Source organism: Chiloscyllium plagiosum, unplaced genomic scaffold (genome assembly GCF_037043375.1).
Source record: "Chiloscyllium plagiosum isolate Xiang-an unplaced genomic scaffold, Cpla_swu_hap1 HiC_scaffold_41, whole genome shotgun sequence".
Lineage (NCBI taxonomy): Eukaryota > Metazoa > Chordata > Chondrichthyes > Orectolobiformes > Hemiscylliidae > Chiloscyllium > Chiloscyllium plagiosum.
Window position 1 is genome coordinate 42,624,672 of NW_028270179.1, and position 16,200 is coordinate 42,640,871.

The 16,200-nt window shown below is 58.2% G+C and overlaps 1 protein-coding gene across 6 annotated transcripts; it reads left to right on the forward strand.

Moving 5' to 3' along the window:
* The first annotated feature begins 1,918 nt into the window (after nucleotides 1-1,918).
* On the forward strand, nucleotides 1,919-14,057 carry LOC122545847 (arylamine N-acetyltransferase, pineal gland isozyme NAT-3-like). Of its 6 annotated transcripts, none has more exons than XM_087981802.1 (2): nucleotides 1,919-2,076; nucleotides 13,066-14,057. In XM_087981802.1, exon 2 carries the CDS (start codon nucleotides 13,067-13,069, stop codon nucleotides 13,916-13,918), a length of 852 nt encoding a protein of 283 aa, XP_087837928.1. In that variant the 5' UTR covers nucleotides 1,919-2,076; nucleotide 13,066; the 3' UTR covers nucleotides 13,919-14,057. The 6 variants fall into 6 exon arrangements, with proteins under 6 accessions (XP_087837928.1, XP_087837927.1, XP_087837926.1 ...); XM_087981801.1 differs by having other exon boundaries at nucleotides 1,939-2,076; nucleotides 13,063-14,057; XM_087981800.1 differs by having other exon boundaries at nucleotides 1,949-2,082.
* The last annotated feature ends 2,143 nt before the right edge of the window (nucleotides 14,058-16,200 follow it).

The following is a 16,200-nucleotide window of genomic DNA, read 5'->3' on the forward strand; positions in this document are numbered from 1 at the left end:
AGAGAGGGGGAGACAGTGAGAGAGAGAGAGGGGGAGACAGTGAGTGGGAGAGAGGGGAAGACAGTGAGTGGGAGAGAGGGGGAGACAGTGAGAGGGAGAGAGGGGGAGACAGTAAGTGGGAGAGAGGGGGAGACAGTGAGAGAGAGAGGGGGAGACAGTGAGAGAGAGGGGGGAGACAGTGAGTGGGAGAGAGAGAGAGGGAGAGGGAGAGGGAGGCAGAGAGAGGGAGAGGGAGACAGTGAGTGGGAGACAGAGAGAGGGAGAGGGAGACAGAGAGAGGGAGAGGGAGAGAGGGAGAGGGAGAGGGAGACAGTGAGTGGGAGACAGAGAGAGGGAGAGGGAGAGGGAGACAGAGAGAGGGAGAGGGAGACAGTGAGTGGGAGACAGAGAGAGGGAGAGGGAGAGGGAGACAGAGAGAGGGAGAGGGAGACAGTGAGTGGGAGACAGAGAGAGGGAGAGGGAGACAGAGAGAGGGAGAGGGAGAGAGGGAGAGGGAGACAGTGAGTGGGAGACAGAGAGAGGGAGAGGGAGAGGGAGACAGAGAGAGGGAGAGGGAGACAGTGAGTGGGAGACAGAGAGAGGGAGAGGGAGACAGTGAGTGGGAGACAGACAGAGGGAGAGGGAGAGAGGGAGACAGTGAGTGGGAGAGGGAGAGGGAGAGGGAGACAGTGAGTGGGAGACAGAGAGAGGGAGAGGGAGACAGTGAGTGGGAGACAGAGAGAGGGAGAGGGAGACAGTGAGTGGGAGACAGAGAGAGGGAGAGGGAGAGAGGGAGACAGTGAGTGGGAGACAGAGAGAGGGAGAGGGAGAGAGGGAGAGGGAGAGAGGGGGAGACAGTGAGTGGGAGACAGAGAGAGGGAGAGGGAGAGGGAGACAGAGAGAGGGAGAGGGAGAGGGAGACAGAGAGAGGGAGAGAGGGGGAGACAGTGAGTGGGAGCGAGGGGGAGACAGTGAGTGGGAGAGAGGGGGAGACAGTGAGTGGGAGAGAGGGGGAGACAGTGAGTGGGAGAGAGGGGGAGACAGTGAGTGGGAGAGAGGGGGAGACAGTGAGAGAGAGAGAGGGGGAGACAGTGAGTGGGAGAGAGGGGAGACAATGAGACAGAGGGGGAGACAGTGAGTGGGAGGGAGGGGGAGACAATGAGTGAAAGAGAGGGGGAGACAGTGAGTGGGAGAGAGGGAGAGACAGTGAGTGAGAGAGAGGGGGAGACATTGAGAGAGAGGGGGAGACAGTGAGTGAAAGAGAGGGGGAGACAGTGAGTGGGAGAGAGGGAGAGACAGTGAGTGAGAGAGAGGGAGAGACAGTGAGAGAGAGAGAGGGGGAGACAGTGAGTGAGAGAGAGGGGGAGACAGTGAGTGGGAGAGAGGGGGAGACAGTGAGTGGGAGAGAGGGGAGACAGTGAGTGAGGGAGAGGGGGAGACAGTGAGTGGGAGAGAGGGGGAGACAGTGAGTGGGAGAGAGGGGGAGACAGTGAGTGGGAGAGAGGGGAGACAGTGAGTGAGGGAGAGGGGGAGACAGTGAGTGGGAGAGGGGGAGACAGTGAGTGGGAGAGAGGGGGAGACAATGAGTGGGAGAGAGGGAGAGACAGTGAGTGAGAGAGGGGGAGACAGTGAGTGAAAGAGAGGGGGAGACAGTGAGTGGGAGAGAGGGAGAGACAGTGAGTGAGAGAGAGGGGGAGACAGTGAGAGAGAGGGGGAGACAGTGAGTGGGAGAGAGGGGGAGACAGTGAGACAGAGGGGGAGACAGTGAGTGGGAGAGAGGGGGAGACAGTGAGTGGGAGAGAGGGGGAGACAGTGAGTGAGAGAGAGGGGGAGACAGTGAGAGGGAGAGAGGGGGAGACAGTGAGTGGGAGAGGGGGGAGACAGTGAGTGGGAGAGAGGGGGAGGCAGTGATGGAATGAGCTCTCTGTGCTTGATGCAGGAAGTGTCGCTGTTTTGTAACGCCCTGGTAGTTCCGCTCTGGATCGGAGCACCGGGTATTGGAGCTGACCCAGCATCAGGCCACAGTCCCTGTCATTTCCCTCCCCCGCTTCGAGGGGAGGGTGAGGGGAGAACAGCGAGAAGCCTGCAGCTCAGGAGGTCAGAGTATGTGTCCAGTACCTCAGATAGACTGCACCAGGAATGCGAGGCAGGCAGAGAGAGCACAGGGAGAGGGCTGGGGGGTGTGTGTGTGTGAGACAGAGAGAGACTGAGGGAGAGAGAGAGAGAGAGACTGGGGGGAGAGAGAGAGAGAGAGACTGGGGGGAGAGACAGAGAGAGAATGGGGGGAGAGAGAGAGAGACTGGGGGGGAGAGAGAGAGAGAGAGACTGGGGGGGAGAGAGAGAGAGAGAGACTGGGGGGGGGAGAGAGAGAGACTGGGGGAGGAGAGAGAGAGAGACTGGGGGGGGAGAGAGAGAGACTGGGGGGGGGAGAGAGAGAGAGACTGGGGGAGGAGAGAGAGAGAGACTGGGGGGGGGAGAGAGAGAGACTGGGGGAGGAGAGAGAGACTGGGGGGGAGAGAGAGAGAGACTGGGGGAGGAGAGAGAGAGAGACTGGGGGGGAGAGAGAGAGAGACTGGGGGAGGAGAGAGAGAGACTGGGGGGAGAGAGAGAGAGAGACTGGGGGGGAGAGAGAGAGAGACTGTGGGGAGAGAGAGAGAGACTGGGGGGGAGAGAGAGAGAGAGAGACTGGGGGGGAGAGAGAGAGAGAGAGACTGGGGGGGGAGAGAGAGAGACTGGGGGAGGAGAGAGAGAGAGACTGGGGGGGGAGAGAGAGAGAGAGACTGGGGGGGGAGAGAGAGAGAGACTGGGGGAGGAGAGAGAGAGAGACTGGGGGGGGGAGAGAGAGAGACTGGGGGAGGAGAGAGAGAGAGACTGGGGGGGAGAGAGAGACTGGGGGGGAGAGAGAGAGAGACTGGGGGAGGAGAGAGAGAGAGACTGGGGGGGAGAGAGAGAGAGACTGGGGGAGGAGAGAGAGAGAGACTGGGGGGGGAGAGAGAGAGACTGGTGGAGGAGAGAGATAGAGACTGGGGGGGGGAGAGAGAGAGACTGGGGGGGGGAGAGAGAGAGAGACTGGGGGAGGAGAGAGAGAGAGACTGGGGGGGGGAAGAGAGAGAGACTGGGGGGAGAGAGAGAGAGACTGGGGGAGGAGAGAGAGAGAGACTGGGGGGCGAGAGAGAGAGAGACTGGGGGAGGAGAGAGAGAGAGACTGGGGGAGGAGAGAGAGAGAGACTGGGGGGGGGAGAGAGAGAGACTGGGGGGAGAGAGAGAGAGACTGGGGGAGGAGAGAGAGAGAGACTGGGGGGGGGAGAGAGAGAGAGAGAGACTGGGGGGGGGGGAGAGAGAGAGACTGGGGGGAGAGAGAGAGAGAGAGACTGGGGGGGGAGAGAGAGAGAGAGACTGGGGGGGAGAGAGAGAGAGAGAGACTGGGGGGGGGGAGAGAGAGAGACTGGCGGGAGAGAGAGAGAGAGAGAGAGACTGGGGGGAGAGAGAGAGAGAGAGAGAGACTGGGGGGAGAGAGAGAGAGACTGGGGGGGAGAGAGAGAGAGAGACTGGGGGGGGAGAGAGAGAGAGAGAGACTGGGGGTGGAGAGAGAGAGACTGGGGGGAGAGAGAGAGAGAGAGACTGGGGGGAGAGAGAGAGAGAGACGGGGGGGAGAGAGAGAGAGAGAGAGACTGGGGGGAGAGAGAGAGAGACTGGGGGGAGGGAGAGAGAGAGAGACTGGGGGGAGAGAGAGAGAGAGAGAGACTGGGGGTGGAGAGAGAGAGACTGGGGGGAGAGAGAGAGAGAGAGACTGGGGGGAGAGAGAGAGAGAGACGGGGGGGAGAGAGAGAGAGAGAGACTGGGGGGAGAGAGAGAGAGACGGGGGGGAGAGAGAGAGAGAGAGAGACTGGGGGGAGAGAGAGAGAGACTGGGGGGAGAGAGAGAGAGAGACTGGGGGGAGAGAGAGAGAGACTGGGGGGGAGAGAGAGAGAGAGACTGGGGGGGGGAGAGAGAGAGAGAGAGACTGGGGGTGGAGAGAGAGAGACTGGGGGGAGAGAGAGAGAGAGAGACTGGGGGGAGAGAGAGAGAGAGACGGGGGGGAGAGAGAGAGAGAGAGAGACTGGGGGGAGAGAGAGAGAGACTGGGGGAGGAGAGAGAGAGAGAGACTGGGGGGGAGAGAGAGACAGACTGGGGGGAGAGAGAGAGAGAGACGGGGGGAGAGAGAGAGAGAGACTGGGGGGGAGAGAGAGAGAGAGACTGGGGGGGGGGGAGAGAGAGAGAGAGACTGGGGGAGGAGAGAGAGAGAGAGACTGGGGGGGAGAGAGAGAGAGACTGGGGGGAGAGAGAGAGAGAGACTGGGGGGAGAGAGAGAGAGACTGGGGGGAGAGAGAGAGAGAGACTGGGGGGAGAGAGAGAGAGACTGGGGGAGGAGAGAGAGAGAGACTGGGGGAGGAGAGAGAGAGAGACTGGGGGGAGAGAGAGAGAGAGAGACGGGGGGGAGAGAGAGAGAGACTGGGGGGAGAGAGAGAGAGAGACTGGGGGAGAGAGAGAGGGAGAGAGACTGGGGGGGAGAGAGAGAGAGAGACTGGGGGGGAGAGAGAGAGAGAGACTGGGGGGGAGTGAGAGAGAGAGAGAGAGACTGGGGGGGGAGAGAGAGAGAGAGACTGGGGGAGAGAGAGAGAGAGAGACTGGGGGGAGAGAGAGAGAGAGAGAGACTGGGGGGGAGAGAGAGAGAGACTGGGGGGGGAGAGAGAGAGAGACGGTGGGAGAGAGAGAGAGAGACTGGGGGGGAGAGAGAGAGACTGGGGGGGGAGGGAGAGAGAGAGAGACTGGGGGGGTGAGAGAGAGAGATTTGGGGGCGAGAGAGAGAGACTGGGGGGAGAGAAAGAGAGAGAGAGAGAGACTGGGGGGAAAGAGAGAGACTGGGGGGAGAGAGAGACTGGAGGGGAGAGAGAGAGACTGGGGGGAGAGAGAGAGAGAGAGGGAGAGACTGGGGGGGGGGGAGAGAGAGAGAGAGACTGGGGGGGAAGAGAGAGAGAGAGACTGGGGGGGGAGATAGAGAGAGAGAGAGACGGAGGGAGAGAGAAACTGGGAGGAGAGGGAGAGAAAGATACGGTGCGGAGAGAGAGAGAGAGTGTGACTGGGACAGGCAGGGGGAGAGAGAGAGAGAGAGACTTAGGCAAGGATGAGAGAGGGAGACTGTGAGGGAGAGAAATAGAGAGACTCAGGAGGGGCAGAGAGAGAGAGAGAGAGAATTGTGGTCGGAGAGAATGAGAGTGTGACTGGGAGCTCCCTCAGCGCTGACCCTCCAACAGTGCCCACTCCCTCAGCGCTGACCCTCCAACAGTGCCCATTCCCTCAGTGCTGACCCTCCAACAGTGCCCACTCCCTTAGCTCTGACCCTCCAACAGTGCCCACTCGCTCAGTGCTGACCCTCCGACAGTGCCCACTCCCTCAGCGCTGACCCTCCAACAGTGCCCACTCGCTCAGTGCTGACCCTCCGACAGTGCCCACTCCCTCAGCGCTGACCCTCCAACAGTGCCCACTCACTCAGTGCTGACCCTCCGACAGTGCCCACTCCCTCAGCGCTGACCCTCCGACAGTGCCCACTCCCTCAGTGCTGACCCTCCAACAGTGCCCACTCCCTCAGCACTGACCCTCCGACAGTGCCCACTCCCTCAGCTCAGTGCTGACCCTCCAACAGTGCCCACTCCCTCAGCGCTGACCCTCCGACAGTGCCCACTCCCTCAGTGCTGACCCTCCAACAGTGCCCACTCCCTCAGCACTGACCCTCCGACAGTGCCCACTCCCTCAGTGCTGACCCTCCAACAGAGCCCACTCCCTCAGCGCTGACCTCCGACAGTGCCCATTCCCTCAGCGCTGACCCTCCGACCGTGCCCACTCCCTCAGCGCTGACCCTCCAACAGTGCCCACTCCCTCAGTGCTGACCCTCCAACAGTGCCCACTCCCTCAGCGCTGACCCTCCGACAGTGCCCACTCCCTCAGCACTGACCCTCCAACAGTGCCCACTCCCTCAGTGCTGACCCTCCGACAGTGCCCACTCCCTCAGTGCTGACCCTCCAACAGTGCCCACTCCCTCAGCGCTGACCTCCATCAGTGCCCACTCCCTTAGCTCTGACCCTCCGACAGTGCCCACACCCTCAGTGCTGACCCTCCAACAGTGCCCACTCCCTTAGCTCTGACCCTCCGACAGTGCCCATTCCCTCAGCGCTGACCCTCCGACAGTGCCCACTCACTCAGCCCTGACCCTCCAACAGTGCCCACTCCCTTAGCTCTGACCTCCAACAGTGCCCACTCCCTCAGTGCTGACCCTCCAACAGTGCCCACTCCCTCAGCGCTGACCCTCCAACAGTGCCCATCACTCAGTGCTGACCCTCCAACAGTGCCCACTCCCTCAGTGCTGACCCTCCAACAGTGCCCATTCCCTCAGCACTGACCCTCCGACAGTGCCCACTCCCTTAGCTCTGACCCTCCGACAGTGCCCATTCCCTCAGCGCTGACCCTCCGACAGTGCCCACTCCCTCCAGCACTGACCCTCCAACAGTGCCCACTCCCTCAGCGCTGACCCTCCGACAGTGCCCACTCCCTCAGCACTGACCCTCCAACTGTGCCCACTCCCTTAGCTCTGACCCTCCAACAGTGCCCACTCCCACAGACCTGACCCTCCGACAGTGCCCCACTCCCTCAGCACTGACCCTCCAACAGTGCCCACTCCCTTAGCTCTGACCCTCCAACAGTGCCCACTCCCTTAGCTCTGACCACTGACAGTGCCCGCTCCCTCAGTGCTGACCTCCAACAGTGCCCACTCCCTCAGCACTGACCCTCCAACAGTGGCCCACTCCCTTAGCTCTGACCCTCCAACAGTGCCCACTCCCTCAGCCCTGACCCTCCAACAGTGCCCACTCCCTTAGCTCTGACCACTGACAGCGCCCGCTCCCTCAGTGCTGACCCTCCAACAGTGCCCACTCCCTTAGCTCTGACCACTGACAGTGCCACTCCCTCAGCCCTGACCTCCAACAGTGCCCACTCCCTTAGCTCTGACACTGACAGTGCCCGCTCCCTCAGTGCTGACCCTCCAACAGTGCCCACTCCTTAGCTCTGACCACTGACAGTGCCCACTCCCTCAGTGCTGACCCTCCAACAGTGCCCACTCCCTCAGTGCTGACCCTCCAACAGTGCCCACTCCCTCAGCGCTGACCCTCCAACAGTGCCCACTCCCTCAGCTCTGACCCTCCAACAGTGCCCACTCCCTTAGCTCTGACCCTCCAACAGTGCCCACTGCCTTGGCGCTGACCGTCCGACAGCGTGGCACTCACTCAGACCTGACCCTCCAACAGTGCCCACTCCCTTAGCTCTGACCCTCCAACAGTGCCCACTCCCTTGGCGCTGACCGTCCGACAGCGTGGCACTCACTCAGCTCTGACCCTCCAACAGTGCCCACTCCCTTAGCTCTGATCACTGACAGTGCCCACTCCCTCAGCCCTGACCCTCCAACAGTGCCCACTCCCTTGGCGCTGACCGTCCGACAGCGTGGCACTCACTCAGCTCTGACCCTCCAACAGTGCCCACTCCCTTAGCTCTGACCACTGACAGTGCCCACTCCCTCAGCTCTGACCCTCCAACAGTGCCCACTCCCTTAGCTCTGACCACTGACAGTGCCCACTCCCTCAGCCCTGACCCTCCAACAGTGCCCACTCCCTTAGCTCTGACCACTGACAGTGCCCACTCCCTCAGCCCTGACCCTCCGACAGTGCCCACTCCCTTAGCTCTGACCACTGACAGCGCCCGCTCCCTCAGCCCTGACCCTCCAACGGTGCCCACTCCCTTAGCTCTGACCCTCCAACAGTGCCCACTCCCTCAGCCCTGACCCTCCAACAGTGCCCACTCCCTTAGCTCTGACCACTGACAGCGCCCGCTCCCTCAGCCCTGACCCTCCAACAGTGCCCACTCCCTTAGCTCTGACCACTGACAGCGCCCGCTCCCTCAGCCCTGACCCTCCGACAGTGCCCACTCCCTTAGCTCTGACCACTGACAGCGCCCGCTCCCTCAGCGCTGACCCTCCAACAGCGCCCGCTCCCTCAGCCCTGACCCTCCGACAGTGCCCACTCCCTTAGCTCTGACCACTGACAGCGCCCGCTCCCTCAGTGCTGACCCTCCAACAGCGCCCGCTCCCTCAGCCCTGACCCTCCGACAGTGCCCACTCCCTTAGCTCTGACCCTCCGACAGTGCGCACTCTCTTAGCTCTGACCACTGACAGTGCCCACTCCCTCAGCGCTGACCCTCCAACAGTGCCCACTCCCTTAGCTCTGACCACTGACAGTGCCCACTCCCTCAGCGCTGACCCTCCCACAGTGCCCACTCCCTCGGTACTGACCCTCCGACAGTGCCCACTCCCTCAGCCCTGACCCTCCGACAGTGCCCACTCCCTTAGCTCTGACCACTGACAGCGCCCGCTCCCTCAGCGCTGACCCTGATCTTTTGCAATGTCTTCCTGGAGTTCTCAGGGACAATATGTTCCTGTCCAGAGTGTCCTGCGCATCTCTAATTGAAAAAGATGTCTTTTTCACTGACTGATCTAATTTTATCTCCCGTAGCCAAATCTCTCCTTATGCCCATCTTGACGTGTCGCATCCCTACAGCCCACTGTGTGGTGTCGGGTACACAATGCCGTTAGGGAGGGAGTTCCAGGATTTGGTCCCTGGCTGCTCAGCCGAGCCGGGATGTGAGGGGGGGGGCTTGGAAGAGACGGGCAGGGGCTGGCCTTCCTCTGCGTCTGCCGCCCCCTGTATGGGGTAAGGGGTGGCAAGTTCAAACGGGGCAGTCATTGCGTCTTGCAGATGGGACACGCTGCTGCCGCTAGATGTCAGAGGTCAAGAGGGAGTGGGTGCGGAAGGTGGCGGGGGGGGGGGGGGGGGGCTAGCGTCTCGATTGAGGTGGGGGGGAAGGGGAGGGGTGTTCACTGTGTCCCAGAGGATATGGAGTATCTCGAGTGTCGCTGGGCAAATGGGGGGGGGGGTGTATTCCCTCACCCTCCTGACTCCTGTCTTGTTGATGGCAGGACAGGCTTTGGTGGGGGGTGGGAGGGGGGTGGGGGGTGGAAGTCAGGAGAGGGAGTTACTCGCTGCAGGGTTCCCAGCCTCTGACCCTGCTCTTGTAGCCACAGGATTGATATGGGCCTGGGTCCCAGTTCAGTTTCTGCTCAATGGGAACCCCCAGGATGTTGATAGTGGGGGGGGGGGGAGGGGGGATTCAGTGACGGTAACGCCATTGAACGTCAAGGGGGCGATGGTTAGATTCTCTCTCAATGGGAACCCCCAGGATGTTGATAGTGGGGGGGTAGGAGGGGGGATTCAGTGACGGTAACACCATTGAACGTCAAGGGGGCGATGGTTAGATTCTCTCTCAATGGGGACCCCCAGGATGTTGATAGTGGGGGGAGGGGGGGATTCAGTGACGGTAACACCATTGAACGTCAAGGGGGCGATGGTTAGATTCTCTCTCAATGGGAACCCCCAGGATGTTGATAGTGGGGGGGAGGGGGGAATTCAGTGATGGTAACACCATTGAACGTCAAGGGGGCGATGGTTAGATTCTCTCTCAATGGGAACCCCCAGGATGTTGATAGTGGGGGGGGAGGGGGATTCAGTGACAGTAACACCATTGAACGTCAAGAGGGCGATGGTTAGATTCTCTCTCAATGGAGGTGGCCATTGCTTGACAGTTATGATATTTGTAAGTTCCCAGCTCCCGCTCGGGTGATCAATGTGTGAGGGGCCTGACTGTGGAAGAGGGCTGGTAGCTGAATGGTTCCGGGGGGGTGGTCTGGCAGATGGGGAGCTACAAATGACAACCACAGACTGGCTTAATCCCACCGGGAGGGGGAAAGGATGGCTGCAGGGCACATTGATTCTTTGTGTGACACCCATCATCCCTCCACCAATGAACATTGGGCACCATTTCCTCATGGATTAGGGCTATGGATGACTCCAGATCCTTGGGAAATTGGCTCCAAGATACCTCCTTCCTGTTGACCAGATGAAGGGAGGGGTGGCGCTGGGAAAAGGGGACTTTGCCACCCCCACTGCGCTGACGTTGCTGAACAAAGAGACCTTGGAGTGCAGGTTCATAGCTCCTTGAAAGTGGAGTCCCAGGTGGATAGGATAGTGAAGGCAGCGTTTGGTAGGCTTTCCTTTATTGGTCAGAGTATTGAGTACAGGAGTTGGGAGGTCATGTTGCGGCTGTACAGGACATTGGTTAGGCCACTGTTGGAATATTGCGTGCAATTCTGGTCTCCTTCCGATCGGAAAGATGTTGTGAAAGGGCTCAGAAAAGATTTACAAGGATGTTGCCAGGGTTGGAGGGTCTGAGCTACAGGGAGAGGCTGAACGAGCTGGGGCTGTTTTCCCTGGAGCGTCGGAGGCTGAGGGGTGTATGAAATCGTGACGGGGGGGCATGGATAGGGTAAATAGTCAGAGTCTTTTCCCCCCTGGGGTGGGGGAGCCCAGAACTAGAGGGACAAAGGTTTAGGGTGAGAGGGGAAAGATATAAAAGGGAACGAAGGGGCAACGTTTTTCACGCAGAGGGTGTGTGGAATGAGCTGCCGGAGGATGTAGTGGATTGAGTTGAGAGCAAAGAAATTTTACAGGCCAGGAACAGGCCCTCCAAGCCTGAGCCAATCCGAATGTACTGTCCCCCACCTGCTCCTGCATCTGTCCAGATACACCTTAAATGAATCTACTGTGCCCGCCTCTACCACCTCTGCTGGCAACGCGTTCCAGGCACCTCGCACCCTCCGTGTAAAGCACTTGCCGCCTCTACCCCCCTTAAACTCTTCGCCTGTCACCTCGAACGCGTGACGTCTTGTTACCGAATCCCTCACTCTCTGAGAAAGCTTCTCTCGAGCCACCTTCATGACTTTGTAGCCCTCAATCAGCTCCCCACCACCCCCCCCTCAATCTCCTTTTTCCTGGTGAAAATAAACCTACCCGACTCAACCTCTCCTCGTAGCCCGCACCTTCCCACACCGGGCGGCACCCCCCCCCCCACCGTAAACCTCCTCTGCACCCTTTCCAAAGCGTCCGCATCCTTTCGGTAATGTGGCGACCAGAACCGTACTCCTAAATGTTTTAACAAGACTTGCCAGCTGTTGTACTCAATGCCCCGTCTGATGAAGGCTAGTATACCGTATGCCTTCTCGACCACTCTATCCCCCTGTGCCTACAGGGTATAACGGACCGGAACTCCCAGATCTCTCCGCCCACCAACTTCTCCCAAGGCTCCTCCATTGATAGTACAGTTCGCTCTCGAATTAGACTCCCCAAAAATCCCGTCTGCCACCTCTCCGCCCAACTCTCCGGTCTATCTATATCCTCCTGGATTCTCTGACAGCCTTCTGCTACTCCACCAACCCTCGTGTCATCTGCAAACTTGCTGATCAGACCCACAGGGCCCTCTTCCAGGTCATTGATGTGTATTACAAACAGCAGCAGCCCCAGCACTGACCCCCCCTCTTGTGGGACGCCACTGGTCACCTTTCCCCCATTTCCAGAAACTCCCTTCAACGACTACTCTCTGTCTCCTGTTGCTCAACCAGTTCTTTACCCGCTGAGCTAGGACACCATGTGACTTCACTTTCTCCATTAGTCGACCGCGGGGAACCTTAACCAAATGTCTTACTAAAGTCCATGTGTATGACACCAACAGCCCTTCCTTCGTCTATCAACTTGACGAAGACTGAGAGGGGATCTGATCGAGAGGAAGAAGATTATGAAATGATTGGACCCTCTGGAGGCAGGAAACGTGTTTCCGCTGATGGGGGGGGGGTGAGGGGCCGAACCAGAGGACACAGCTTAAAAATACGGGGTAGGCCGTTTCGGGCAGAGATGGGGAGAAATGTCTTCACCCAGAGAGTGTGTGGGAATGCTCTGCCCCAGGGGGCAGTGGGGGCCCAGTCTCTGGATTCGTTTAAGAAAGAGTTGGACAGAGCTCTCAAGGATAGTGGGATCAAGGGTTATGGGGATAAGGCAGGAACAGGAGACTGATTGAGGACGGTCAGCCCTGGTCATATTGAATGGCGGTGCAGGCTCAATGGGCCTACTCCTGCACCGATTGTCAAGTCCTCCTTTAGCGCAGACGTGATATCATCCCTGACTTCTCCTCCCCCCCCCCTCCTTTGACTTCCCTCCCTGTCCTATCTGAAGCATCTATATCCTGGAACATTCAGTTGCCAAACACGCCCTTCCTTCAAACATATCAGCGATCACAATATCATCATACTCCCAGGCACCGCTGTGTTTATCTACCTTACCCACTGTACTCTGCATTTCCAACCGCCATTTCCTTTGCGTTCATCTGCTCTCTGCCTACTCCTCCCCTTGGCGACGCGAACTCGGTTATCCTTACTGACTTCACCGTCCAGTAGTATTCCCGTCTCGTTCCCCTGCCACATTATGTGAGGTGAACTGGATTGAGTTTATCGTCATGTGTAACGTCTTGCCAGCGAAACAGGCCGGTCACAGACTGACGCGGCGTAGATAAGCGAATAATAGGTAAACAGCGGCATAAACCAAAACGCAGGGACAGGCGAATGTTCGAGAGTTTGACAGCCCATTCAGTCTCCTAACAACAGGAGGGTAGGAACTGCTTTGAAACCCCCCTGGTTCAGGCGTCTCCCCGATGGGAGAGAGGTTGTGGAAAAAAACACTGGGGTGGATCTTTGAGAACGCTGGAGGCCTTTCCTTGACAGCGGGCTCTGGGAGATCGGTTCGGTAGACGGGAGGTTGGGCCTTTGTGACTGTCCGGGCCGAGTTCACCCCCCTCTCTGTCACCGTCTCCGATCGTGAACGGTACGGTTGGCCGTACCAGCTGGTGACACAACCAGGCAGATGGCGCACCTGTGAAAGGGTACAGTTGTGGCACTTAAAAGGCATCTGGAAGGGGACATGAAGAGGAAGGGGGTATAGGCCAAGTCCTGGCGAGTGGGACCAGATTGGGTTAAGGGTATCTGGGATCGGCACGGACGGGTTGGGCCGAAGGGCCCGCATCTCTCGGCGACTCTGTGACCTACCCCCTTTCCTCTCCCAGTAGAATGGACGCCAGCGAGTACCTGTCCCGTATTGGCTACGGGGGAGCGACCGAGCCATCACTGGAGAATCTCAAGGCTATCCACCGGCAGCACCTCCTGGCAGTGCCCTTTGGCAGCCTGGCCATCCACTGCGGGGAGCGCATTGAGTTGGTTCTGCCCGCGGTGTACCAGAAAGTGGTGATCCAGAAGCGGGGTGGCTTCTGTTACGAGCTGAATGGCCTCTTCTCCTGGCTCCTGCAAGCCCTGGGCTACCAGGTCCAGCTGGTGTCCGGCCGGGTCCGCAACTCCGTCACCCAGTGCCTGGGCCCACCCAAAGACCACCTCCTCCTGCTGGTGACGGTCGGTGAGGGCGGGCACCGTGGCTGGCTCTGCGACGTGGGGTTCGGGAACTCCTTTCGCTGGCCCCTGCCCCTGGAGGACGGCCACCTGGAACGCCAGGAGAACGGGCTGTTCCACCTCCAGCTGGCGAGGGGCGGGGGGGACTGGCGGCTGCGGCGCTACCCGCTCTCCAGCCCAGGGCCGACAGACCAACCGGACGCCACCCTCTACACCTTCAGCACAGAGCTCCGGGCCTGGGGTGACTTCAGGGCCATGTGCCATTACCACCAAACCTCCGCCAGCTCCATCTTCGCCCGCAAGTCCTTCTGCTGCCTCCACCTGCCCGGTGGGCTGATCACCTACATGGGGCGGCGCCTCATCGAGACAGAGTTCAGTGCCGACGGTGACCGCAAGGCCACGAGGGAGCTGACGGACGAGGAGATACCCTGGGTCCTCAAGGAGAGGTTCGGCATTGTCCTCACAAACAGGCTGGTCCCCAAGGACGAAGACATACTCCCCCCGCAGGAATACCCCTGAGCCGGAACTCGGATGGGGGGGGGGAAGGGAGATGGGCAGTTACGGCACCCTCTCCTCCCATACCCGGCAGGTCCCTTCTCCATCACCCGCGGACAGAGGATTCAAATAAATGTGTGTGGACGGCGCTTGATGAATCAAAGTTGTTGTTGTAGCTCACAGGCCAATGCTGGCTTCACCTTTGCTTAAACCCAACTGGAAACGAAACAACACTTCGGGATTTATAACGAAAAACCACACACCCGGGAGGGAGTTACAGACTGGAATCTAATCGAGGGGTTCGGGGTGGTTTATATACAGAATAACAGATACCCCGGGAGGGAGTTACAGACTGGAATCTAATCGAGGGGTTCGGGGTGGTTTATATACAGAATAACAGATACCCGGGAGGGAGTTACAGACTGGCATCTAATCGAGGGGTTCGGGGTGGTTTATATACAGAATAACAGATACCCGGGAGGGAGTTACAGACTGGAATCTAATCGAGGGGTTTGGGGTGGTTTATATACAGAATAACAGATACCCCGGGGAGGGAGTTACAGACTGGAATCTAATCGAGGGGTTCGGGGTGGTTTATATACAGAATAACAGATCCCCCGGGAGGGAGTTACACACTGGAATCTAATCGAGGGGTTTGGGGGGGTTTATATACAGAATAACAGATACCCAGGGAGGGAGTTACAGACTGGAATCTAATCGAGGGGTTCGGGGGGGTTTATATACAGAATAACAGCTCCCCCGGGGAGGGAGTTACAGACTGGAATCTAATCGAGGGGTTTGGGGGGGTTTATATACAGAATAACAGATACCCGGGAGAGAGTTACAGACTGGAATCTAATCGAGGGGTTCGGGGTGGTTTATATACAGAATAACAGATACCCGGGAGGGAGTTATAGACCGGAATCTAATCGAGGGGTTCGGGGGGGTTTATATACAGAATAACAGCTTCCCCGGGAGGGAGTGACAGACTGGAATCGAATCGAGGGGTTCGGGGTGGTTTATATACAGAATAACAGCTCCCCGGGAGGGTGTTACAGACTGGAATCTAATCGAGGGGTTCAGGGTGGTTTATATACAGAATAACAGATACCCGGGAGGGAGTTACAGACTGGAATCTAATCGAGGGGTTCAGGGTGGTTTATATACAGAATAACAGATACCCGGGAGGGAGTTACAGACTGGAATCTAATCGAGGGGTTCGGGGTGGTTTATATACAGAATAACAGATACCCGGGAGGGAGTTACAGACCGGAATCTAATCGAGGGGTTCGGGGGGGTTTATATACAGAATAACAGCTTCCCCGGGAGGGAGTGACAGACTGGAATCGAATCGAGGGGTTCGGGGTGGTTTATATACAGAATAACAGCTCCCCGGGAGGGTGTTACAGACTGGAATCTAATCGAGGGGTTCGGGGTGGTTTATATACAGAATAACAGATACCCAGGAGGGAGTTACAGACTTGAATCTAATCGAGGGGTTCGGGGTGGTTTATATACAGAATAACAGATACCCGGGAGGGAGTTACAGACTGGAATCTAATCGAGGGGTTCGGGGGGGTTTATATACAGAATAAGAGATACCCCGGGAGGGAGTTACTGACTGGAATCTAATCGAGGGGTTCGGGGTGGCTAATATACAGAATAACAGATACTCGGGAGGGAGTTACAGACTAGAACCTAATCGAGGGGTTCGGGGTGGTTTATATCCAGAATAACAGATACCCAGGAGTGAGTTACAGACTGGAATCTAATCGAGGGGTTCGGGGTGGTTTATATACAGAATAACAGATACCCAGGAGTGAGTTACAGACTGGAATCTAATCGAGGGGTTCGGGGTGGTTTATATACAGAATAACAGATACCTGGGAGGGAGTTACAGACTGGAATCTAATCGAGGGGTTCAGGGTGGTTTATATACAGAATAACAGATACCCCGGGAGGGGGTTACAGACTGGAATCTAATCGAGGGGTTCGGGGTGGTTTACATACAAAATAACAGATACCCGGGAGGGAGTTACAGACTGGAATCTAATCGAGGGGTTCGGGGTGGTTTATATACAGAATAACAGATACCCGGGAGGGAGTTACAGACTGGAATCTAATCGAGGTGTTCGGGGGGGTTTATATACAGAATAACAGATCCCCCGGGAGGGAGTTACAGACTGGAATCTAATCGAGGGGTTCGGGGTGGTTTATATACAGAATAAGAGATACCCCGGGAGGGAGTTACAGACTGGAATCTAATCGAGGGGTTTGGGGGGGTTTATATACAGAATAACAGATAC